General features: G+C 41.2%; 3 protein-coding genes across 3 annotated transcripts; 1 reads left to right on the top strand and 2 right to left on the bottom strand.

Annotated features, from left to right (window-relative positions):
* The first annotated feature begins 215 nt into the window (after window positions 1–215).
* LOC108887610 (thyroglobulin) lies at window positions 216–16841 on the top strand. Its single transcript, XM_018683063.2, has 31 exons — window positions 216–314; window positions 404–509; window positions 1144–1277; window positions 1389–1494; window positions 1881–2014; window positions 2128–2233; window positions 2931–3064; window positions 3179–3284; window positions 3862–3995; window positions 4110–4215; window positions 4904–5037; window positions 5152–5257; window positions 5835–5968; window positions 6083–6188; window positions 6313–6446; window positions 6539–6644; window positions 7018–7151; window positions 7275–7380; window positions 7996–8129; window positions 8251–8356; window positions 8730–8863; window positions 8987–9092; window positions 10333–10462; window positions 10545–10645; window positions 10725–10897; window positions 11137–11266; window positions 11374–11545; window positions 13470–13627; window positions 14042–14165; window positions 14276–14388; window positions 15849–16841. Exons 1-31 carry the CDS (start codon window positions 216–218, stop codon window positions 15857–15859), a joined length of 3717 nt encoding a protein of 1238 aa, XP_018538579.1. The 3' UTR covers window positions 15860–16841.
* Window positions 16842–16945: 104 nt separating this feature from the next.
* On the bottom strand, window positions 16946–20678 carry LOC108887609 (RNA transcription, translation and transport factor protein). Its single transcript, XM_018683062.2, has 8 exons — window positions 20518–20678; window positions 19705–19829; window positions 19417–19516; window positions 18914–18994; window positions 18688–18776; window positions 18061–18129; window positions 17833–17881; window positions 16946–17604 (listed from the first exon to the last, which is right to left on the bottom strand). The coding sequence occupies exons 1-8, from the start codon at window positions 20576–20578 to the stop codon at window positions 17450–17452; spliced, it is 729 nt and encodes a 242-aa protein (XP_018538578.1). The 5' UTR covers window positions 20579–20678; the 3' UTR covers window positions 16946–17449.
* A 292-nt stretch (window positions 20679–20970) lies between these two features.
* On the bottom strand, window positions 20971–23081 carry LOC108887611 (histone deacetylase complex subunit SAP18). The gene is made up of 4 exons (XM_018683065.1): window positions 22904–23081; window positions 21626–21735; window positions 21374–21496; window positions 20971–21260 (listed from the first exon to the last, which is right to left on the bottom strand). Exons 1-4 carry the CDS (start codon window positions 22973–22975, stop codon window positions 21104–21106), a joined length of 462 nt encoding a protein of 153 aa, XP_018538581.1. The 5' UTR covers window positions 22976–23081; the 3' UTR covers window positions 20971–21103.
* Window positions 23082–25243: the final 2162 nt, after the last annotated feature.

Below are 25243 nucleotides of genomic sequence, written 5' to 3'. Positions count from 1 at the left end.
TATTTCTATAATTCCAGCATTTCATTTTACCGTTTGCCCTTTGTATTAAATGTTCTGAGATCTTTCATTAAGATCTTGCAGCCTTTTCCAAAACTCTTATGGAAACTTATCAGAAAGTATGATAGGAATGATACAAATTTTATTTTATTTTTTTAAATCATTGTTTGTCTACAGGACAGACAGTTCGTCCCAAAGAGCCAGTGTGAGCTGCACAGATGACAGTCTCGCAGAGTGGAGTGGAACTTGGTGGACGGCCAAGGGTCGGAGCCTTCATCCCTCAGTGCGACTCTGACGGACGGTACCGACCTCTGCAGGTGGGCACTGACTGACAGAGTGCATGTCTGACTGATGACACAAGTGAAATGATGTTCTGATTTTGAAAAGTTTAATAATTCATTCCCAGTGCCACGGCTCCACTGGACATTGTTGGTGCGTGGACAGTAGTGGACAGGAGAGAGCAGGAACCAGGACACCGCCTGGTACAGCACCCAAGGACTGTGACAGACCAGGTACTCATTCTGTTGTCATTTTGTCTATAAGTGGCTGTTCAATAAAAGGATTGGTGTATAAGTTAAAATGTCCTTATAGTTTGTTCATCTTTACCTTATATAGATATGAAAACATAACTGTAATCTTTGGAATTTGGATTTGAGTTATTTTGTGTTTCATTTCCATAAAGTTAGTGAAATATTCGGTTAATGTAGCAAGCTCCAAAAACACTGGATCCTACATTTCCCAAAATGCAGTGAGCATTAGGGGAACCTTCGCTTTCAGTTTGTAACTTATCCTTAAAACCCAAGGTAAAATAACCTCCATGACATCACTATGGCATCAAGGGTTAGTTTATCACACTTATCAAAGCTCCTCAAAAACTACAGAGGACATTACACAACAGTTTTGGCAAGCTAAATTGGATTAACTGTGACTAACTGAATCTAGTGTGTCATTGGAGTGCTCCTCTAAGAGCCATACTTAGCTTTGATCCAGTATGGTACGTCTGGCCACTAAACCACATAAAATATGCAGATGACATCATTTTGGTGTGCCTCATCATCAGGAAGGCAGTGGAGAACCAATAAAATGTGTTTATTTTTGTGAGAACCTAGCTTTACATATTCATTATTTGTTATTTTTCCTCTCCAGATGAACCAGAGCGTCCTAAAACGTACTGTGAGCAGCACAGAGACAGTGTACAGACCACCAGTCCAGAGGGATATCCTATACCTGGAGTGTTTGTACCTCAGTGTGATGATAATGGACAGTACAGACCTTTACAGGTCAGTGTTGTTCTATGTGTAATCCATCAAATGTTATTTTCATACCTGTAATCTAACTCTAACTCTGAAGCTGAAAATAATTTATTTTGGTTACTGCTGTTGCTGTTTCAGTGTCATGGCTCCTCTGGACATTGTTGGTGTGTGGACAGTAGAGGACAAGAGAGACCAGGAACCAGGACACCACCTGGTACACCATCTGTAGACTGTGACAGACCAGGTGAGATTGCTTGGAAGCACTTGCCAAAATTTAGATTTTCAGGCTGCACAGGCTACATTAAATGACGACTCTCATGTCTGTGTCAAACTTCTCTGCAAGAAAGAGAGTAAATGCATTTCCCAAAATGTTGAACTATTCCTTCCATCTAAAGTAAGTGGAAACATGCATATCTGGGCGGGGGTAACATTACAGAAATTTTCAATGCAAACACTTTGTAGTTTCTATAGGGTTGAAGTTCATTTTTCAGTGTCAATACCTTGCCATACGTTTTCCACCTTCCCTTGTTCTGTCAAATAGATTTACCAGGACTATCTTGTAGTTTTGGCCTATTTGTGTTGTTTGCTAAAGATTCCTTATGTAAATAAATGTTTTGTTTTCCTCCTCAGATGAGCCAGAGCGTCCTAAAACTCAATGTGAATATCACAGAGACAGTCTTCAGACCACCAGTCCAGAGGGATATCCTATAGTTGGAGCCTATGTACCTCAGTGTGATGCTAATGGACAGTACATACCACTGCAGGTCAGCACCTGATGACTGATGGCTAATTGACAGACAGATGAACTGATATTGTTTTTGAATTTAACCTAAAATAACATAAAAATTGGACTATGTGAAATTAATTAATTTTACAGTGCCATGGTTCCAGTGGACATTGTTGGTGTGTGGACAGTAGAGGACAGGAAAGAGCAGGAACCAGGACATCACCTGGTGCACCACCCATAGACTGTGACAAACCAGGTGAAAAAAAGAAAACTACACAAATAGACAGACTTCTCCCTCTATTCAGCCCCACATAAGCATTTAAAGCTAATTTGTTATCTGTGGTAACAGGACTAGCGTCAGCAGGTGTATTATGTCATGGCCCTCCAAGGCTCTCTTGCAAAACATTGACCTGTGAACCCCCTAATTCCTCAACTCAATGACAAGTCAAACAGACAGCACATTTACGCCAGTGTGTGTCTAACCTTGTAAGTGGTGCAGTGTTGAGGTCATTGGGTCATAGCCTTGGAATGCCTGGAAAAACAGGTGATATCACTATGAGACGGAGTGTGTGGTGGGAAGTTGAAAGTAAAGGACAACAGAGGGCCAGAGTAACATGAGGCTCAAACACATCTCACTGCATGTTTTTTTTCTTCATATGAACTAAAAGTTAAGACAGCTATACACCAGCTGGATGGATTTTATGACCCTTTTAGAGGAAGGAGTGACAGTGAGAAAATAAACATGTCTGTCACCCTTTTAAAATGTACCTTTTTAATGTACATTTGTAGGTCTTTCCACAAACATAGTCAAGGCCACATCCTGCATTAATCTCCATTTTAAATGACAGGAGGGATTCAGTCATATCTGATGTTATACACTCTCTGAAAGAATATGCTGTACAAAGTTTCCTGTTCTGATCCTGATCCTGTTCTTGTGTATCTCTCTCATCCAGATGAGCCAGAGCGTCCTAAAACTCACTGTGAACATCACAGAGACAGTGTTCAGACCACCAGTCCAGAGGGATATCCTCTACTTGGAGCCTATGTACCTCAGTGTGATGATAATGGACAGTATGTTCCACAGCAGGTAAGCATCTGGTGACAGATACATTCAAACAGTTTCATTTATGACTTTAAAGTAACTTTGAGAAACATAAATGACATACAACCATAATTTTGACATAAATTGTTGTTGCTCTAGTGCCATAGTTCTACTGGATATTGTTGGTGTGTGGACAGTAGAGGACAAGAGAGACGTGGAACCAGGACACCACCTGGTACACCATCTGTAGACTGTGACAGACCAGGTGAGACTGCTGTTTCTAGTTGTTTATGACCTGCTGTATCCAAACTTGTCAGGACATATAGTACATATACATTCAAGTACTAAATCTCATCTAAATGGGAGGCCAACATGAAGGGGGCTGATGACAATATACAATCTAAAGCTGGTAAATCCAACATTGTGCAGCTTTTTAAAATGAGCTGTAAGGAGTGAAGAGAACTGTTGAAGCCCAACTAGAAGGGATTTATTATAGCAGTCCATGCAGGGCATGGGTTGAGCTTAAGCAAATCAGTAGCAGCAGTAACAGATGGGTTGTCAGTTGTGCCAACAGAGCCAAGAGATCTAGTGTGGAGAAAAATAGTAGTGGGCTCAGTGCAGGACCATGTGGTACCAGTTTCTAACAGGTATAAGAGGACAGGGACTGAGGAAAGTGGAAATATCTTCTGTGAAAGATACTGAGGTGTTGAATTGGTAATTCCTAAATGTTGTAGCTTAGGAGCAGCTGCAAGTCTACACATTTCTAATGGCTATAACTGTTTTGTTGTAAACACCTGTGTTTACTAATGACTTACAAAAATTCATCAACCTGCCTTATCCAGATGAACCAGAGCGTCCTAAAACTCACTGTGAACATCACAGAGACAGTGTTCAGACCACCAGTCCAGAGGGATATCCTCTACTTGGAGCCTATGTACCTCAGTGTGATGATAATGGACAGTATGTTCCACAGCAGGTAAGCATCTGGTGACAGATACATTCAAACAGTTTCATTTATGACTTTAAAGTAACTTTGAGTAACATAAAATGACATACAAACATAATTTGACATAAATTGTTGTTGCTCTAGTGCCATAGTTCTACTGGATATTGTTGGTGTGTGGACAGTAGAGGACAAGAGAGACGTGGAACCAGGACACCACCTGGTACACCATCTGTAGACTGTGACAGACCAGGTGAGACTGCTGTTTCTAGTTGTTTATGACCTGCTGTATCCAAACTTGTCAGGACATATAGTACATACACATTCAAGTACTGAATCTCATCTAAATGGGAGGCCAACATGAAGGGGGCTGATGACAATATACAATCTAAAGCTGGTAAATCCAACATTGTGCAGCTTTTTAAAATGAGTTGTAAGGAGTGAAGAGAACTGTTGAAGCCCAACTAGAAGGGATTTATTATAGCAGTCCATGCAGGGCATGGGTTGAGCTTAAGCAAATCAGTAGCAGCAGTAACAGATGGGTTGTGACTTGTGCCAACAGAGCCAAGAGATCTAGTGTGGAGAAAAATAGTAGTGGGCTCAGTGCAGGACCATGTGGTACCTCAGTGCAGAAGATGTCTGGTTAAAACAGACCCTGCATAGCCCCAGTAAGTGAAACCAGTCAGGGAGAAGACAGTAGGTCATAAAACACACCAAGACCTTTAAAGGTAGAAAGTTTCTAACAGGTATAAGAGGACAGGGCCTGAGGAAAGTGGAAATATCTTCTGTGAAAGATACTGAGGTGTTGAATTGGTAATTCCTAAATGTTGTAGCTTAGGAGCAGCTGCAAGTCTACATGTTTCTAATGGCTATAACTGTTTTGTTGTAAACACCTGTGTTTACTAATGACTTGCAAAAATTCATCAACCTTTCTTATCCAGATGAACCAGAGCGTCCTAAAACTCACTGTGAACATCACAGAGACAGTGTTCAGACCACCAGTCCAGAGGGATATCCTCTACTTGGAGCCTATGTACCTCAGTGTGATGATAATGGACAGTATGTTCCACAGCAGGTAAGCATCTGGTGACAGATACATTCAAACAGTTTCATTTATGACTTTAAAGTAACTTTGAGAAACATAAATGACATACAACCATAATTTTGACATAAATTGTTGTTGCTCTAGTGCCATAGTTCTACTGGATATTGTTGGTGTGTGGACAGTAGAGGACAAGAGAGACGTGGAACCAGGACACCACCTGGTACACCATCTGTAGACTGTGACAGACCAGGTGAGACTGCTGTTTCTAGTTGTTTATGACCTGCTGTATCCAAACTTGTCAGGACATATAGTACATATACATTCAAGTACTAAATCTCATCTAAATGGGAGGCCAACATGAAGGGGGCTGATGACAATATACAATCTAAAGCTGGTAAATCCAACATTGTGCAGCTTTTTAAAATGAGCTGTAAGGAGTGAAGAGAACTGTTGAAGCCCAACTAGAAGGGATTTATTATAGCAGTCCATGCAGGGCATGGGTTGAGCTTAAGCAAATCAGTAGCAGCAGTAACAGATGGGTTGTCAGTTGTGCCAACAGAGCCAAGAGATCTAGTGTGGAGAAAAATAGTAGTGGGCTCAGTGCAGGACCATGTGGTACCAGTTTCTAACAGGTATAAGAGGACAGGGACTGAGGAAAGTGGAAATATCTTCTGTGAAAGATACTGAGGTGTTGAATTGGTAATTCCTAAATGTTGTAGCTTAGGAGCAGCTGCAAGTCTACACATTTCTAATGGCTATAACTGTTTTGTTGTAAACACCTGTGTTTACTAATGACTTACAAAAATTCATCAACCTGCCTTATCCAGATGAACCAGAGCGTCCTAAAACTCACTGTGAACATCACAGAGACAGTGTTCAGACCACCAGTCCAGAGGGATATCCTCTACTTGGAGCCTATGTACCTCAGTGTGATGATAATGGACAGTATGTTCCACAGCAGGTAAGCATCTGGTGACAGATACATTCAAACAGTTTCATTTATGACTTTAAAGTAACTTTGAGTAACATAAAATGACATACAAACATAATTTGACATAAATTGTTGTTGCTCTAGTGTCATAGTTCTACTGGATATTGTTGGTGTGTGGACAGTAGAGGACAAGAGAGACGTGGAACCAGGACACCACCTGGTACACCATCTGTAGACTGTGACAGACCAGGTGAGGGGAAAGATTTTACTCAGTGTACCTTCATTTGTCCTTCATGTTACTTTTGATAGTTTACTTGACAAAAGACAGCATCTCTATTTTATTACTTTACACCTTTTTTTCTTGAAATCTGCAGATGAACCAGAGCGTCCTAAAACGTACTGTGAGCAGCACAGAGACAGTGTACAGACCACCAGTGCAGAGGGATATCCTATACCTGGAGTGTTTGTACCTCAGTGTGATGCAAATGGCCAATACACACCTCAACAGGTATCATTGTTACTGTGTTGTAAATGAGAGATCCTGCATATCTTTATTCAGTATTGTTATGGCCATACATACAATTATTATTTCTATTCTAGTGTCATGGCTCCTCTGGACATTGTTGGTGTGTGGACAGTAGGGGGCAGGAGAGAGCAGGAACCAGAACTCCACCTGGTGCACCATCTGTAGACTGTGACAAACCAGGTGAGATAGCTGCCTGACATTTATTGCACTCTGACCAAAATGTGGTAAATACAAACTTGTGACAGTTCTCTGTCTTACCAAGGAAGAATACACTTTTTGTAACAACTAAGTTGAGGTGATGAGCTGACAGCTTGGGATGCACAGGCTCCAGCCTCTGTGTGCCTGAAGAGGAAAAAGAAAGTTGAGTGTCGTCAGCATAGATGTGGTAGAGAGAAGTGCAGTCTTGGTAGCCAAGCTACATAACCTACAAAGTGATGGTCCATCAGCTTCTGATGATTTCCCAAAAATTTGGGTTTCAGGGGAAGTTTGTGAAAAGACTCTAACAGTAAAACATAATAACTCACACAAAGGTAAATTTATTCATTTTCCCCAGATGAACAAGTGCGTCCAAAAACTCACTGTGAGCACCACAGAGACAGTGTTCAGACCACCAGTCCAGAGGGATATCCTATAGTTGGAGCCTATGTACCTCAGTGTGATGCAGAGGGACAGTATCTACCTCGACAGGTAAAACTGTGATTTCTTTGAAGACAGAAATAGATTATTTAGTTTTTTCTGTGTGCTTTTTTGTTTGTTTTTGCTCTTTTCTTTTTACTACTAATAACATTGTTTTTATCATTATGTGTTTAGTGTCATGGCTCCTCTGGACATTGTTGGTGTGTGGACAGTAAGGGGGAGGAGAGAGCAGGAACCAGGACACCACCTGGTGCACCATCTGTAGACTGTGACAGACCAGGTGAGACTGCTGTTTCTACCTGTTCCAGCTTCATTGCACTAAGATTCATATCAATCCAAATTACCAGAGGTGGATATGTGTACACGTTTGTAGCCCAGAGTGAAGGTGCAGGATGAGAAGTAGAAGCCGATGAGAATACTATAGGAAGTTTATATAGCAGCTTATCAAGAATATGAGCTGTGCTTGAACAAGCCACTGAGCAGCTGAGCAGAGTCAGATCTACAGAATGGGAAATGTCCATAATGAATGTCAGGTATTCAGGGTACATCGGGGGTTGGGTGAGGACGACTACCATCTGTGCAGGAGCTGTTAATCATCAGAGGATGGAGAGGTCTTTCAAAGCTTGCAAAGATAGTCGATTGTCCTTAGCATAGTGGGACTGGAGAAGGACAGCAGGGAGTGCAGTCCTGGTGGTCAGCCACTTCAACAAGTCATGTTGAGGTACAGAAGGCCATTCTGTGAAACACTGCAGACATGTTGACTCAGTAAAGTATAATAACTCGCCAGCACTGATGTGGATTTTAGGTGATATCACTCAGACCTGTGATGTGGGAATTGATCTAAATACTTAGTTTGTTCCTTGATAATTTGTTTACATTTGTAAATGTTTTCCAGATGAACCAGTTCGTCCTAAAACTCACTGTGAACATCACAGAGACAGTGTTCAGACCACCAGTCCAGAGGGATATCCTATAGTTGGAGCCTATGTACCTCAGTGTGATGCAGAAGGACAGTATCTACCTCGACAGGTAAAACTGTAATTTCTCTGCAAACAAAGATAAATTATTCTTGTTTTTTGTTTTATGTGTGTTTCTTGTCTTCTTGTTCCTCCCACTATTAATAACACTGTTTTTATTATTTTATATACAGTGTCATGGCTCCTCTGGACATTGTTGGTGTGTGGACAGTAGGGGGCAGGAGAGAGCAGGAACCAGAACTCCACCTGGTACACCATTTGTAGACTGTGACAAACCAGGTGAGATAGCTGCCTGACATTTATTGCACTCTGACCAAAATGTGGTAAATACAAACTTGTGACAGTTCTCTGTCTTACCAAGGAAGAATACACTTTTTGTAACAACTAAGTTGAGGTGATGAGCTGACAGCTTGGGATGCACAGGCTCCAGCCTCTGTGTGCCTGAAGAGGAAAAAGAAAGTTGAGTGTCGTCAGCATAGATGTGGTAGAGAGAAGTGCAGTCTTGGTAGCCAAGCTACATAACCTACAAAGTGATGGTCCATCAGCTTCTGATGATTTCCCAAAAATTTGGGTTTCAGGGGAAGTTTGTGAAAAGACTCTAACAGTAAAACATAATAACTCACACAAAGGTAAATTTATTCATTTTCCCCAGATGAACAAGTGCGTCCAAAAACTCACTGTGAGCACCACAGAGACAGTGTTCAGACCACCAGTCCAGAGGGATATCCTATAGTTGGAGCCTATGTACCTCAGTGTGATGCAGAGGGACAGTATCTACCTCGACAGGTAAAACTGTGATTTCTTTGAAGACAGAAATAGATTATTTAGTTTTTTCTGTGTGCTTTTTTGTTTGTTTTTGCTCTTTTCTTTTTACTACTAATAACATTGTTTTTATCGTTATGTGTTTAGTGTCATGGCTCCTCTGGACATTGTTGGTGTGTGGACAGTAAGGGGGAGGAGAGAGCAGGAACCAGGACACCACCTGGTACACCATCTGTAGACTGTGACAAACCAGGTGAGATTGTTATCACTGCTTGAGACATTTGAGTTTTACAGATATTAATTCGACTGATGTATTGACTCGTGGAAATAAGCTTAGAGATCTTCTTGTCTCAAGTACAAGGAAAAAAATCATCTATTGGTAGCGATATTTCAACCTGGACCAAAGTGGCCGATGGACTGACAGACCAGTATTGCCATCATGCGAGCCATGCCTGTCAGCCTCTCACTCTGTGACTCTATGATCCTCTCACTCACACTCTAACATACAAACAGAGGCTGCTCTATAAATCCAGCCTTTGCTATAAACTCCATTTATGACCATCCAAACATCTGAAGTGGTCATTTTGTGGTAAGATGAACTGCCAGCTGTTGCTAGGCAACCAAATGAAAACAAGACGGGTTGCCTGGCCAGCTGAGTGACAACACAGTGTTACACCCACCCTACAGATGCTGCACAAACGAACGGAAACACACATGTATCCACACTTTGTTATGTTGTGCACATGCTTGTAGATTTGTATGTTTACTCTGCTTTTTAAAAACCTAACACATCTGAACTCACAGTTTGTTTCATTACCATTCTGCCTCATATTCAGTTGCACTCATTCACACCTGGAAGTCACCCAGTACAATCACAGTCTTTTTTTTCATTTGCCGCTGCACTGGAACCTTATTCACGGATTTCTCAGAAATGGGTCATGATGAGGGAGTCAAGAGCATTTCCTGCTCATTTTTATTTTGGAAGTCATGTTCCCTGGTCCAAATCAGGAGCCCTTTACCTCTCAGAGCTCTCACTGCTGGACTGCTCGCTTCTCACCCTCCTCTCAAATATTATCCTAATCTCCTTCTCAGTTTAGAAGCTGTGCAGTCTCACATTAGAAATTTACACAGAAACAGAGAGGCCAGCATAAACATTAGTGGAAGCCTAAAGTGGTTTTGGGTTTAGTTTTAAAGCTCTGCTATAAAGTGAGTTATTAAAGGGATTTAACAAGGTAAACAGTTTTGACAAAAGCAAGATGTGTGTATGTGTGTGTGCCTTTTTAAACACAGGGCCTCCTCACACCATTTATCTAACACTCCACCTACCACTGTGATTTAAACTCAGCAAGATAGAAACTGAGAATATAACTGAATAAATAATGATAAATTGGAACAGAATAGGATCTGAACAGTAAGTTTACAACCATGTGGGATTATATTCAGCTTTACAAATAGTAATAGTGTTCGGTTTGTTTGATTAATGTCCCCTTCAGTTCCTGTTGCTCCGACCCAGCGCCCTGAGAGTGTGTGTGAGCGATGGAGGGCCAGTTTGATTGAGCACTATGGTGGAAAACCAGAGCCACAACAGTACGTGCCTCAGTGTGAACCAGATGGACAATTCAGGTAAGCAACAAACATACACAAAAACAAAACGTGAGTTCCTGTTCAAATCAGGCTACTAATTTTGACTCATATTCCTTCTTAGTCCAGTCCAGTGTTATGGGGAGACCACTTATTGCTGGTGTGTGGACCAGGATGGGCGGGAGGTTCCTGGTACCCGATCCCATGATGTTGTCAAACCTGCATGTAAGTATCTTTCCACTTGTTGAAGGTGCCACCAATCACAGCTGAAACCTCATTTTGGTATCATTAAATCCTTTCCCAGGCCTCCCCTCTGTGGCCCCGCCCACCATCCGCCCATTGCCTCGCCCAGATGTGACCCCTCCCACAAACACTGACGTCATTCTGCTGTACGCTCAGGGACAGAAAATAGGAGCGCTGCCTCTCAACGGGACCAGACTGGATGCGACCCGCTCCAAAACACTACTGACTCTACATGTAAGAGATGAATGGATGATGATCTATATTCCATCTTTTTTTTATTTATTTTAGATAACACTCAAAGTAGATGTTTAAAGGATTCAAATTTCAACACCTAATTTTCCTAGTAATAGTAACAGGAAGTTAAAAGACAAACTGGAGATGGAACAATGGCCACTTAAGGTCAATACCGGTGCAACTGTAATAATGTCAGTCTATCTCATTAAGTGCTTACATTCATGTATGGGTGTGTCCAGGGTTCCATAGTTGTTGGGATTGCCTATGACTGCAAAGAGAACCAAGTCTACTGGACAGATTTGTCTGCAAGAACAATCAACAGAGCCTCAATGGCACCAGGAGCTGAGCCTGAGATTCTCATTAACACAAGTAAGATCACACACTTACTCTCCGCAACCCTTCATTTCAATAATAAATGTTGGATGATGTTTTAAATGATCTCAATACTTTGTATATGGTCTCCCTGCTCGCTGTAGATCTGGTCAGTCCAGAGGGTCTGGCTGTGGACGTCAAACGTAGGTTGATCTTCTGGGTCGACTCGAACCCTGACATGATCGAAAGTGCTAACCTAGACGGCAGTGGCAGGCAGACACTGTTTGACACAGACCTGGTCAACCCCCGTGCTATCATAGTGGTCTCCTCCACTGGGTAAAACCATTTTTTTCTGTTTTGTTTTGGGTTAGTTTTAAGTAAAAAAAATCACTGATGTTGTTTAACCTGCCACTTGAAAAGCCTTGAAGCAGTTTAGTCTGGATTTGCAAACACTTACAAATCTCTTCCCTGAGCAAGAAACAAACACACGCCCACACACACTCTTCGCGATCCAGTGTAACATCCTGGAGGTGCTCCACTGAGGCAGAATACCTCACTCAGCCTTCACTGTATCCACAGTGATTTTATATCAAAAGAGGGCACAGATGGTTTTCAGCCCATTAGCACAACCATGAAATCAAACACACCAGTCCTCACACAGGCTGAGTCAACAAGGCCTGTAACTAATTCATTAGTACAGTGAAGATTATGTTTTAAAGGCATTTTGCAGAAAGGGTTCTTGTTGAGTCTGGTTTCTAAACTTGAGAGACTGTGACCTAAACATGACTTCATCAGTGTGAGACAGATGATCCCAGGAAAATCGATGGGCTTTGGGTTTTAGGGTGGAGCGTCCCTTTAGTAATGTGTGTTTGATAATTCGGTCATATAAGTGACATTTAGTGCTCTCTCTGTGGGTGTTGCAACCAAACAGAGCCAAGAAAACTGGACTGGATTTACTGGATGCTATTAATCCTGGACAGTCACACACACACACACACATGCACACACGCACATATATATGTGGTGAAAGCATAAGGCCTTCATTGGTCAGCTCTCCAGGAATAACATCTGCTTTTTATCATTGCAACTAATCACATAATCAACAGCTGGTGTGTGTGTGCATGTGTATGTTTATGTGTGAGAGAGAGACAGAGAGAGAGAGTGTGTGTGTGTGTGTGTGTGTGTGTGTGTGTGTGTGTGTGTGTGTGTGTGTGTGTGTGTGTGTGTGTGTTAATGTGGTTGATACAAATGATTAAACATAGCAGCAATAACCCAAATCATAAAACTTTAAATGTGTGTTTCACATTATTGGTTTGACAGTTTAAAGTTTAGTTTCTGACTCAAGGCCAAGTACGTGTGTGTGTGTGTGTTCTGACAACAAGCCAAGTCCTAAAGGTAATTACTGCTTCACACGGGTACACTTATGATTAAGCATGTGCTCTGTGATTTCTGAGCCTGCACGTTTCCCTCACACACACACATACACAGAAAAATACACATTATAAAAGCATGTACATGTGTCTCATACACCAACATCTGCTCACCCATACCTTCATCCACTTGATTAACACACACTCATAAACACATGGCGTGCGTGTGTGCATACGTTGATTGCTCATGTGGTGTGTATTACCTGTAGTTCCCAGCGGACTGCCCACATGTACACCATCATCCACAAGATGAAAAGCAGCGTGGCGTCATAAGCAGCCCACACACACTCTCCCTGAAGCTTTGTTATCATCCTGCCGAGCAAGTTTTGCGGCTTTTGAAATGTTTGAAATAATAAAATATGATTTGATTCACCACAGAAACACGTCCATGAGAACCACAAAGTTTATTCCAAACTGGAAAATATGTGTGAGCTGGTGTGAGCCATATTTTATGATGAAATACCCCCAGAAAATGCACCAGAGGAGCTGAGGTCAAAGGTTGCACGTTGCTCAGAATAACCTGACCGTGACCTCATCATTATGAGACAGTTGCTCCCTTGAGTTCTGTGCTCTTGTACACTTATGTACCCACTGTGTGTGTATGTGTGTGTGTGCTTGTGAGTGGTTTTCCCCTTGTCTCATTATATTAGCCAGATCCCTGCATTCAGCACCAAAACAACCCTGTGAAAACACTCAGTCTAACAGGTTGACTTGCCCACTCTAAAGAGATTAATACAGTGCTAATCCAGCCTGTATGATAGAAATCATTTGCAGGTTGTAATGTGAGTGTAATAAGTTATATAACCCCTCTTCCCTGTCTGTCCCTGCAGCACTCTGTACTGGACAGACTGGAACAGAGAGGCTCCTAAGATCGAGTGTTCATCAGTGGACGGTCAGAACCGCAGGGTGGTGGTGTCTGATGGGATTGGTTTGCCAAACGCTCTCACGTATGACTCTTCATCTGGACAAATCTGCTGGGCTGATGCAGGTAGACACTACTTCTACAACTACTACTGTTACTACTTTAAACATGACTGCTGGTCAACTTGTTCTGATTTACTCACTGAAATCTCTCTAGACAGAATCCTCTTATTGTCTTAAGTGACTTTTTTGCCCTGAATTTCATCTGTCAGGCTACATACAGGTGGTCTAGTGTTATTTATTTACATTACTGGGTCTGTACACAACCTGAGCAAATGATCTCCAGGGCAAAAAAAGTAGTTTAACCTCCTCTGCATGTTGAAAGACTAACATATGTTTACATGAAAATCTTGCTTAATCTCTGCTTAACATATCTAACTAAAAACTTCAGTTAGAACATGCACTGTGAGGTCCAACAGTCTACTCTGTGTCTAAACAGTCTGTTAAAGATCACACTGACCCGTATGTCTCTTTACTTCAGGTACAAAGCGTTTAGAGTGTATATTTCCAGATGGTTCAGGTCGAAGAGTGATCCACCCCAGCCTCAACTACCCATTCAGCATGGTTTACTACAGGAACCACTTCTATTACACAGACTGGAGGAGGTAGCCATCTTTATTCATCTTGTTTGTTTTTTATTTTACTGCAGTCTGGTCTTTTACAGCCCTGTCTTCTTTATTCATGACATGATCTCTCTCTGTCCTCCACCTCACAGGGATGGTGTGATCGCAGTGAGCAAAGACAGCAGTCAGTTCACCGACGAATACCTGCCCGATCAACGTTCTCACCTTTACGGCATCGCCATAGCAACCACCCAGTGTCTATCAGGTAAGATAGGATGGATAGTTTGATTTATTCCTGATTTAATGTGTTTTTTCTGTGTGTCTTTTTCTCTTTCTCTCTCATGCACACACTCTTTCTTTAATTTTGGGTTTTAAGGGTTACAGGTGAGTTTGAAGTGTTGCAGATGCATATGAGATTTTGGATTCTTCGATGTTGTAGATGTCATTTTAAGAATTTTTAATGTGGTAATTGAACGTGTTTGTGGAAAGACGTAAATTATTATTCAGAGGAGAGTATTTTTATACATCTCTTAAAACATATCCAGACTGGATCTTTACGTTTGTTTTCCTTAACAATAATAGATACCATAGTTTGTATATACTCCCACTAAATACACAATTGTAAACCACAAATTAGATATCAAATGTGAATAGTTTATATCTAAAGTAAATACAGTAATTACAAGATCATTGGACATATTGTCGCCCTGATTAAACACAGTATTGTTGTGTGAATCTCCATGTGTCAGTGGACTCTGAAGATTAACAAAGACTATTATTTTCAGTCATTATGAATGTACCCTTTGTTGTCTGGTGAAACCCGAGTTCATGTTCCATCACTCTGAACCCTGACAGCCCCATATCTTTATCTATACCTGACCTGATGTACACCAATGAAAAAATCATAAGAACAATGATTATAAAGTTACAACCCTCAACCCTCAACCTGTGTGTGCCTACATGAGACCAAAGTACAATGATTACACAGCTGTTAGCCTGTACCTGCATTTTGTGTGTGTGTGATGTGTTGATGTCTGCAGATGGCTTTTCAAAGCCTTGCATTAAACGCCTCTAAAGAACAAAGTAGGCCTCTAAACACAGGATAATCCTTAAAGTAGCACCTTGGCAGATGTCGCTGTCGAAGCCACACACATGTGCAGAGTGTGAAATCTGGTCATGATGGAGAGGTTTGAGCGCACAATTCAGTTTGTTCATCTGACTCTGGAAACGGTCACAGTGATGACTGTCACTAGTGTGTGTTGCCGTAAATGTCACGTCTGTGTGTAACACCTCAGACTTAAATAACAGCCGCTTGCTTCAAAGATGTGGATGTGTGGTGTAATTCTGACCATGATGACAGCTCTAAAACACACTTGTTAAGGGTTTGGGAGCTGGTTGTAAGAGGCTTAAAAGCTGTTATTGTTAAATGCATGAACACACACACATGCTCTTTACGAGAGAACTCTCAGTCGCCATGAGTTGTTAAGTGCAGGGCTTTGTTCAGGATGGAGGGTTTGTTTGTTCTGTCATTAGGTCACTGCAGATAAAGCTTTCATCCTGTCACATTTGGATTCACACAGGAAGAGAAAATTAGACCTTTAAATCTTCATTTCCACCTGGATCTTTAACCTTAGAGAAAAGACAGGTTTGTACCTCTACTAGAAAGTTAAATGTGTGTCAGTGGTAAAAATGTTATCCTTTAAATGTGTGATTTCTGTGTCACAGGGAGCCACTAACGTCGGACTGGCAGCTGCAGAGTCCTTTGGTGCTAAAATTCTGGGGTGATTTGTGAACAGAGGGCAGGACCACACTGAGTCCTCTCCTGTGTCCCTCAGAGGAAAGGATGTTAGCAGGGAGCAAGATGGCTTCCTGTGGCCAGACTGACCGTCAGAGCAAATTTATACCCCCCCCCCCAAACAAACCCTAACCCCATTATCTCACCTTAAAGATATAACCCCAAAATAAATGTTTTGTAAATTTGTTTTATACCTCATTTTTAGTTGTTTTTTTTCTACTGTATTTTTGTACGTGAGTTGAGTTGTTTTCTACCAATTAAAGCTACAGAACAATGAAACCAGATTTTAAAATGTATGAGTAAAGGTTTCCTGTTTTTTAAAGCCAAAGACAAATGATTTGAACTGTTTGAGCCAAAGTTCTGTTGTTTTCTTTTTGGTCAGCTGGTCAGAGTGGCTTTTAAATTCAGTGTTTCATCAGTGGTTTTTGGTTAAACACAGACTCAAGGAACAGTAAGACTTTTTGGGAAATACAGCTTTTCACTTTCATACCAAGAGTTAGATGAAGGCTTCATATTTAGAGCACAGATGTAGGAGTATCAGTGATGTTTCCATCTAACTCTCAGCAAGATTTACAACTGAGCTGACTGAAGTTAAAAGCCTCAGCACTGATTTTTCATTACCTGATCAGAAACACAGAGAAACTGTTTTACTAAAACTAAAATATGTTAAGTGGGAACAGTTAGTATGATCGGATTACTGTAATCTGATTATTTGAGTAATCTGTTTCCCTCAGCCCTGTGTGCCACAGTCAGATCACAGCCACTGCCACATTTCTCTGCACTAATAATCTGTATTTCACACATGATGAAATGACATTACATTCTTTTTTTGCTAAATATTTTTATTACTACTACTTTTAAAATCTTTATCTTTTTATAAGATGTGATATTTATAACAATAAAATGTGATTTGGTACTTGACAGATTTTTTTGGAGGTTGTTGTGTTTACTTATCTGGTTTTTGTTTTAAGGTGCCTAATGGAGGAAGATTATCACGACCAGCACACAGGAAGCACAGGAGCCCAACTCTGCTCAGCTATATTTATAGGTTTTTCCACACAGCCTCAGTGAAAACCACCTCAAAATAACCTTTTCTACCATCTGCAAAAAACATGTTTTCTCCAGAAACAAAAGCTACAAATATAACCTGTCAGTTTGAATATTTCAGCTTCTCTGTGGTTTCTATTGAGGGAGAGATGACAGCAGCCAGGGGATGATCAGAAGGTTCAACCTCAGTCTCTGAAAAGATTAACGATTTAACATCTTCGTGGATGTGAGGACTTCAATACTAACTGTGTCAACTTATCCTTGTTGCTGTACAAAAATGAAAGACAGCATCTGACAAGCATTGGCTTATATTTGCTCCCAATTCCCAATCTGATCCGTGACTCATGCAACAGAGAAAAATACAAACTCATTCTGTTCATCTCAAACAAACAAAAAAGGCTTTTTTCTTCCCAAAAATCAATCAAATTCAAACTCCTGTGGTTCAGTCCCTCCCCTCCTCCAGTGTCCTTCTCCACCCTCGCTCTCATCTGCCGACCTTGCCCAGCCTGTGGTCTGTCTTGGGGTCAGCGATGATGGCCTGAACAGCTACGATGGCCTCGTTGATCTTGGTCTGGAGCTCCCTCAGCTCCTCGATGTGCAGCAGGCGCAGGATCTGAGCCGCTTCATTCAGAGTCGCATCTGACAAGAGAGAGAGGGACATTTGTTTTAATTTCTCATAGATTATTAAGTTTTATTGGATACATGTGTTAATGCTGCTCCACACCGCACTCACACAGAGCTGCCTGCCTGAGTGGATGTCCATGCACTGATATACCACCTCATGTCAACATATCCAAACAAACACTTCAAAATCAATTTGCAGTTCTTGTACGTTGTATTTCATGATGTTATAAAAGCAGTCTTCACCTCCAGTGTCGAAACCCAAGATGTGTTTGTCTAAAGCTACTGGAACTCCCTGGAAAGAAAAATACACATGACTGAGACTGCAGTCAAACCAAGAGACACTCTCATATTATAAACACTTTTTCCTTGTTAAATCAAAAACATCAAAAACACCTTCAGAGATGTGTATAAGTAAAAATGTGGATATCTAAACATCGTTCTTGACTAATATTATATGCATCTTAAGTTTACCTCTCTGTTTTGGCTGGCTTTAGAGATGGCGTCTGGAGAAAGTCTCTCTTGGATCAGAATACGAATGGCCTGTCAGGTAAACACAAAAACACAGACAAATTAATATGATAGATTTCATCTAAATTTATAAAGTTGTTATCCTTAAGGCTATTATAGAATAGCATTTTTCCTACAGTAGTCATTCATTGTATGCTGTAATTACCTCTCTATGAGGTAATTTTCTTTATTAGTGGCAGAGTCCAGCATTCCCATGCTGGATTCAAATTGCTGATTAACACAAGAGGAATTCACCACAAACTCTGCATGTAATTCAACTTTAATGGTAATTAGATCTCATAGATATCAGCCTCACTGTTTACTGTTATTGACTGACTTTTTTAAATAAAACAATGTTTGTTTGGCTGTGCTGTAAACAGATACACCAGCTCCTCCTCTGCTGTATTTCTGACAAAACAGCTGCTCAAGAGTCTTTGCTGTAGCATTACAATCAGCACAGATTACCACAGCACTAAAATCTAAAGGATCGTAAAACGTCATGAAGCTACGACATATAAATAAAATTCTTTGTTTAAAAACATTTAACAGAAATATTTTAATACACAGAAACAGCATACAGTGCAGTCTCACCTTTAGCATGACCAGGTAGTCGTCATGGCGTTGTATTTTGAGGATGTTGGCCAGAGCCATCACTCCTGCTTTGAAATCTGGTGAATTACCTGAAAAACAAACAAGTGATGATTTCATTCAGAAGGAGGAAGGAAGTAAGTAACGAAAAACTAAAAGAGAGAGGGAGGAATGTGAGAAAGTGAGGTGTTGGGGAAGGCAGAGGGGCAGATAAAGTGTTTCTGCTTACTGTCGAGGTTGACCAGAGGGTCAGCTGTTTTGTCACTGTTACCGGAGGCTGCCAGTGGCTGGCAGTTCTTATACTTCTCCACTGAGGAGAGACAACAGAACACAACCAAAATGTCAGATTACAGGTAATTCTTCAGGTTTTTATCTTCTGAAGGCTATGTCATGGGGCTATGGAGTTCCAACACTAACAAAAATTCTGAGAACATTTGACTGTGAACCAAAAAAGACGACTGGTCAGCTGGCATCACTGGTTCCTTTTATAATGTCTCCATCTACTGGTGTTCATCAGTACTTCAACAGTGGTACAGAGGCATGTATTACACATTCTTACAGTTATCAGTCTATAGCAGAGGTTTCCAGCATTTTTGTCTTGTAACACCTGAGAGTGAAGCAACGTCTGCTTGCAACCTATTATTAGTTGCATTTATCTGTGGGTTATAACCATGTCAAATGAAAGATGAATATTTGAGAAGATAGGCACAACATGTTTTTCTATGTTCTTACCATTGTCTCCATATTCATAGCGTACAGCCAGACCCAGTAACCAGTCTACAGCCTCCTGCCTCTCCTGAACTCCAAATGGACAGTTGACATCCTGCAGGTACTGCACAAAGGCAACAGAAGGGCATACACACATTATAAAACATTACTGATCTGTACAGCAATGACATTAAAGTTCTCTGGTAGCAGCCAAGATAAGATTCTACATACAGTCTATGTCAGGTTTAAGGTGGTATTTTCTTGAACTGAAACCATATTTCAGAGTGCCTGGCAGTATGCTGATGGTCTCACCTTCTGGTAGGCTTTGGGCCAGTCTGAGCTGGGGATGTTCCTCAGGTTGCCTCTGTCCTCGATCTTGTAGTGTCGAATCTTCTGGTCCTCCAGCCACACAATGCAGTTCCTAAACTGGGTCTCATCTGAACCAAGAGGGGGGGCAGGTGCTCATTTGTAAATCACTGAACAAATGTCAACATACCAGCAACTACATGAAGTAATGACGTCGAATAATGGAGTCAACTAAATAAATAAATGAGTCAGCCTTCTATGTAGGAATAAGCAACATGCTAGCTTTAGCCTACTGACTCTCAGTAACGTCTGCTGAATCATTTATCTTATTACAGGACCAAAATAGTTTACATTGCACCCGGGGTAGCTAGCATTTCAATTCATGGCTTTATCAGTGGTAAATTGATATTAACAGCCCAGGAACGAGGCCGAAATTCGTATGAATATATACGGATTAAAATGTACTTTGGCATAATGTTATATACTGACTGCTATTATCAGGGTACAAAATAAATTATTTACTTTTTGCTAGAATAAAATTGTGAACACGGGGGACTTTGTGTAGTGAGAGCATTAGAATTAGCTATGCCGAATAAAAGTGTGGTGTATTAAAAGACTATATTTTTATTTACATCGTGTTCTGACAAATATATATGTTTGCCGGAAAAACGCCTCATGAAACTTCTGTCTTACCATCAGAGTTTGGTATTTCGTTGTCTCCTTACAGTGATAGCACTTGTGTTACGTACATACACGTTAGCCGGCTCCACGTTACACTCACCAACCCAGTTCAACGGCTATTTGACGAGTTTTTCTTACCTTTGCAGTCAAATCCATCGGGATTGTGATAATCTAGAGCTGTCAGTTTTCTCCGAAACATTTCAACGTGTATTTTGAGTGCAAACGGCTGCTTTCTTCAGCTAACAGTTGGCTATCTTTGATATTTTTCTGCTAGCTGTCACTGCTGCATTGCGCGTGCGCCGCCAACAACTTCCTGTTGCAACTATCAAAATAAAATTTAAATTAATGACCACGGGCAGTGTACATCAATCCATCAATGAAACAGGAGAGCATTTGTGCAACATTGCCTTGCTCCAACTAGTAGTTTTCTGAGGGCTTGCTTGTCATGCTGCGGTTTATTAGCTTTAAAAGTCTAATTACACTTTGTATCGTTGTTGGGTGTTTGTTTGTGGGATTTGGACCATCTAATAATGGGGAGTTTAAACTGCAATTTCAACCATCTCACACCATCACACAGAAAGGGACACAGACTTTGGAAAAAAACAACAACTTTATTCACATCACATTTTATAAAATGAGGCAAAAACCATCCAAGATTATGCAAAAGAGAAAACAAAACCAGAATTAGGTGTGTTGCTATGCATGTCTATGCATGTGTGCATGTTTAGAATGGTCTCATGCGTGTGCTGAGGGGTGGCGCCCTGTTAGGTGGCGTGATAGCTATGTCCAGATAGTCTCCGATCTGGAAGCGCTGAGACTGCAACGTCATGGAGTCATCTGTACCCTTCCTGCCGGACACAGTACTGCCAATGTCTTTCAGCCTGAAGCAGGAGAGGATGACATGTTTTACACAACACACACAAATTCAACTGCCCTGTTAGCAAGTGGCCTGGTTCCATGAACCCAGACTGTGGCTCTGTGGTGCAATACCAACCTGTATGCTTTCCCCCTGGGGTCAGGGTAGACTATGGCGAAGCTAAAGTGTGTTCCCTTTTTCCTGGCCTCTGGATACACTTCCTTCACCAGGCTGGTCAGTTCTTTCAGAGTAGCATCCATCCTGAAACACGCACAGAAATTCACATCAAACACTTCTACAAGATGCTTTTGTTGCCTTCAACACTGCCAAGCATCTGGTTAACACATAGAATAACAACAATGACAAAGAGAGAAGCATTTTGAGTCTCACCATGTGTATATCTGCAGTTCACTGGAGGGGACATTGCCACGAGCAAACTCATCTACTCTGTGATGTCGGCCGCTGTTGGTGGTGAATACTCGCAGCAGAAGAGGGCAGGTCTGTAACATAAACAAACACAGGAACAGTAAGAAAAAAGTAAGTGCACAAGACATGTTTTAATATCATAATAGATTGATTCCTTTAAATAATGCAATATTGTGGCACTAAATCAGCTACTGAAAACAAATCAAACAATCAACAATATTAGTACTAAGGTATTCATCTAAAAACATAAAGTGAGCAAGATGCACTGTCTGTTCTAAGGCTGGATTTAAAGTTATTACTCAACAGGACTTTGAACGAGGTTTTCTTAGGTCAGGAACTGAAACCAGAAGTTCTGGTTTCACCTCAGCTCTATCTGCGTCCAGCTTGACACCGAGTGAGTCTGGAAAGTTCAGTGCTCTCTGGTGGTCAACGCCAGTAAGTACAACACGACATTTTATTTTTTAAATCAATGAACAGTAGATATTAACACCACTATTATTCTTCTTAAGAGTTTTACGACAGTTCCAATGTAAACAATATCTGAATACATATATGTAATAATCACATAGTTATCTAACTAAATGAACCTGCTTTGACCACCAGGAAAGCGTCCTGTCACCTCACATCCCACCAGACTGTCTCCTGAAGGCCACTGACGAGCCACCGTGGGTTTTGAGAGACAAAACATAAACACAAAGCGTTTACCCATCAGGATAACTGGGCTGTTCGGGGTAAGTTGTAATTAAAATGGGTGTAGCTTTGGACTGGATATACGCCGCAGTTTTCCGAAAATGCTGTGGTTTCGTAGAAGCCTGAAGCCTACATTTTAGTAGTTTCATAGGTAAGAACCAGAATGTAAACATTTAAACTGTATTTTTCATTTATGAAGAACATGTTTAGTCAAATATTTTGATCAAAACCCCAAATTAGGCAAATAGGTCATTGATAACAACAACCACAACAATGCCTTAAACTAACGGTTGATGATGAATAGATGCTTGCTAGCACGTTAGCACTAGCATTCTGTCGAAGCTATTAATCATTTAGTTTTATCTAACCTCTACTCACCGTAATATATCATAACATAACACGGCGTATATGTTACACTAATCCTGGAAAGTCTAACACTGGAGCCTGTCCTTAACCTAAACCCGCCAGTCTCCAAACTGTTAGCTAGCACTTAGCTGGCAGACCAGGTTAGCTCAGAGCTAATAAGGTAAACAAACTAAACTACGCTCTTACCTTTTCTCGATCAATGGGCTTCTCTGGCTCCTTCTTGATTTCCTCCTGCGTGATCCGCGACTCAAGAGCCATCGTTATTTTTTACTGATATATTAATGCACGTACGTCGTGACTTCCACCACCTCGCCTGGGTGTTTTATCGCAGCTGCTGCAGGCAGCGAAGAGACAGAAAGCGAGACAGTTTCCGTTTCCGGGTTTCTTTTCTCTGACTTCGCGGCTTTTGGCAATGAGCGCGGCTTTTATCGCCCCCTATTGCTCCGGAGAATATATATATATATATATGAAGTCATTAGTTATTAACTTAGCAATTGCTGATAAATAGAAATTATATTACAAATGATGTATTATATCACTTCATCAGCACTAGTCTTTCATAGTGAACAGTGTGGATAAAAACCTGTATACAACAAATTAATTTGTATCCTTCTGAACTTCTCTTACTGATGTGTGAAGGTCATGTCAGTTATGTCTCAAAATGAGAAACCTCACCACTCATGGTATTTTCTCAATTAAATAATGATTCAGTTCCTCAGTGATTCCCTCTATCAGTCTCCTCAGAATCTAAGTTCTGTTTCTTCCTCTCCTTCACAAGGCCCCATTGTCTGCAAAGAGGGATCTTTTTAAGTCTAGATGCACTGAGGACCATTATCATTAAACTGTCATCATTAAACAGTCTGATGGGGTTTATCTCACTCACACACTCTCTTACTTGTTGATTCTTCTTGAGACTAGAGGCCTATTAATTGCAGGTTTATGATTTAACATATATAACCTACCTGTATTAACACTCCATGATTATAAAATCAGTAACAGCAACATCACAGAGATGAGAGGTCACTGTGAAGCACCAGATGGAATCTGAATCTTGCAGAGAAAAATCTGCAAGTTCCAGAAATCACCGGACAGTAGCACTTCCACAGACTTTCATACAGTATAGGGGCTGGTCCAGGATCAGTCAGCCAAGTCCACCTACAGAACCGAGACCTGCTATTCAGTCACATGCTGCTCTCCCCCTCACTAATTACAGTGTGCGTGTGTGTAGTTTTCTGGGTAACATATATGTGAGTGTTGTACAGTGTGCTTGTGTGTGTATCCTGACACTGGTCCCCTCTGTTCTCCTGCTGGCTGGCTGATCAGGGATCAGGAGCCTACTCAAACAATTGGCTCTATTTTACCTCTCTCTCTTTCTCCCTACTCATTCACTTTGTGTGACCCCCCCACCGTGCCACCATCACCACCACCACCTCATCAGAATGGATGGCATGGACCCCGCTTGAAACAATCCACCAGCCTTTTTCCCTCTGTGTGTGTGTGTGTGTTTTTTTTTTTTTTTTAGCCCTGTCCTGACTGAGAGATCAAACAGTGGCTCTTTGAGTCTGGTGCTGACACTGATATCCATTCATTGATATGCATCAGGAATAACAGTCACTGTTATTTCCCCTAATGACTCCATTAGAATCACTGACGCCCACTCTGTCTCATTTTGCAGGATCATGTTATGTGCAGTGGTACAGAGGAGAATCTAAACACAAAGCCTGCAGTTCACCAACCAACAACTCCTGCTTCATTAGGCACAAAAACAGGTAATTCTAAAACAACATGCTGGTGCAGTGTTATATCCCCAACACCACAGCTCAAGGCAGAGTCTGCAGAATATGTTGCAGCCTCTGCAAAAGTTTTCATTTCAGTGTTGTGTGCATCCAGAGTGTAAACCGAGGAAGTTGGTTTTTTGCTCCCACACGTCAACAAACCAGTGGGAAAAGCTCATTGGTCTCAGTCATTAGCAGCACACAGAGCTGCACTGTCCTGCAGCCCTGAACGCTGCCAAGTGATGGTCTGGCTCTGAAAAGTCACTGTGGCTCTCTACCTGTGTCCAGTTACAGTTACAGAGAGATCACACACACAAACACACACACACACCTTACACTACAATGCAACTTTGTTCTTTCAATCGTCTGACTTCACACTGTATGGGCTACCTGTAAGTACAATAGATGGTAACTGTTGAACTGAACTTTTTACTGTATATCCAACATTAAAGCTAATTTACGTAACGTGTTTGCCATGGCATAATTACAGGGGTCTCCACCTAATGTCAACATGAAGCGTGAAGCAGCTCTCTCTCTTTCTACTGCAGCTTTGGGGGAGTTTTGCAAGTTAAAAAAACAAAACAAAAAAAAACCTGATGATGTCTTGGTTTTGGCTTGAGATTTAAAAAATTGTAACAGAAATCCTGGAAAAACAAGACTAGAATCCACAGGCATGTGAAACTGTGGATAGATCAACAAAGCTATTGCAATATGTCTTGAAGGGGACATGAGTTTCTGTAACAAATAGCTG

The sequence above is a fragment of the Lates calcarifer genome, unplaced genomic scaffold (genome assembly GCF_001640805.2).
Source record: "Lates calcarifer isolate ASB-BC8 unplaced genomic scaffold, TLL_Latcal_v3 _unitig_1245_quiver_1679, whole genome shotgun sequence".
NCBI lineage: Eukaryota > Metazoa > Chordata > Actinopteri > Centropomidae > Lates > Lates calcarifer.
The sequence above is the reverse complement of the archived record's forward strand: the minus strand, read 5'-3'. Positions and strand labels throughout refer to the sequence as shown.

Excerpts from the sequence above, each read along its gene's own strand:
- LOC108887610 (XM_018683063.2), top strand. The coding sequence starts at position 216 with ATGACAGTCTCGCAGAGTGGAGTGGAACTTGGTGGACGGCCAAGGGTC. Across the intron at positions 6,447-6,538 it reads GCCAATACACACCTCAACAG|TGTCATGGCTCCTCTGGACA; the intron begins GTATCATTGTTA and ends TTTCTATTCTAG. Across the intron at positions 7,381-7,995 it reads TGTAGACTGTGACAGACCAG|ATGAACCAGTTCGTCCTAAA; the intron begins GTGAGACTGCTG and ends AATGTTTTCCAG.
- LOC108887609 (XM_018683062.2), bottom strand. The coding sequence starts at position 20,578 with ATGTTTCGGAGAAAACTGACAGCTCTAGATTATCACAATCCCGATGGA. Across the intron at positions 19,830-20,517 it reads CGATGGATTTGACTGCAAAG|ATGAGACCCAGTTTAGGAAC; the intron begins GTAAGAAAAACT and ends CTCTTGGTTCAG. Across the intron at positions 17,882-18,060 it reads AAGCCAGCCAAAACAGAGAG|GGAGTTCCAGTAGCTTTAGA; the intron begins GTAAACTTAAGA and ends TTTTCTTTCCAG.
- LOC108887611 (XM_018683065.1), bottom strand. The coding sequence starts at position 22,975 with ATGGCTCTTGAGTCGCGGATCACGCAGGAGGAAATCAAGAAGGAGCCA. Across the intron at positions 21,736-22,903 it reads AGCCCATTGATCGAGAAAAG|ACCTGCCCTCTTCTGCTGCG; the intron begins GTAAGAGCGTAG and ends TTTATGTTACAG. Across the intron at positions 21,261-21,373 it reads CCCAGGGGGAAAGCATACAG|GCTGAAAGACATTGGCAGTA; the intron begins GTTGGTATTGCA and ends CTCCTGCTTCAG.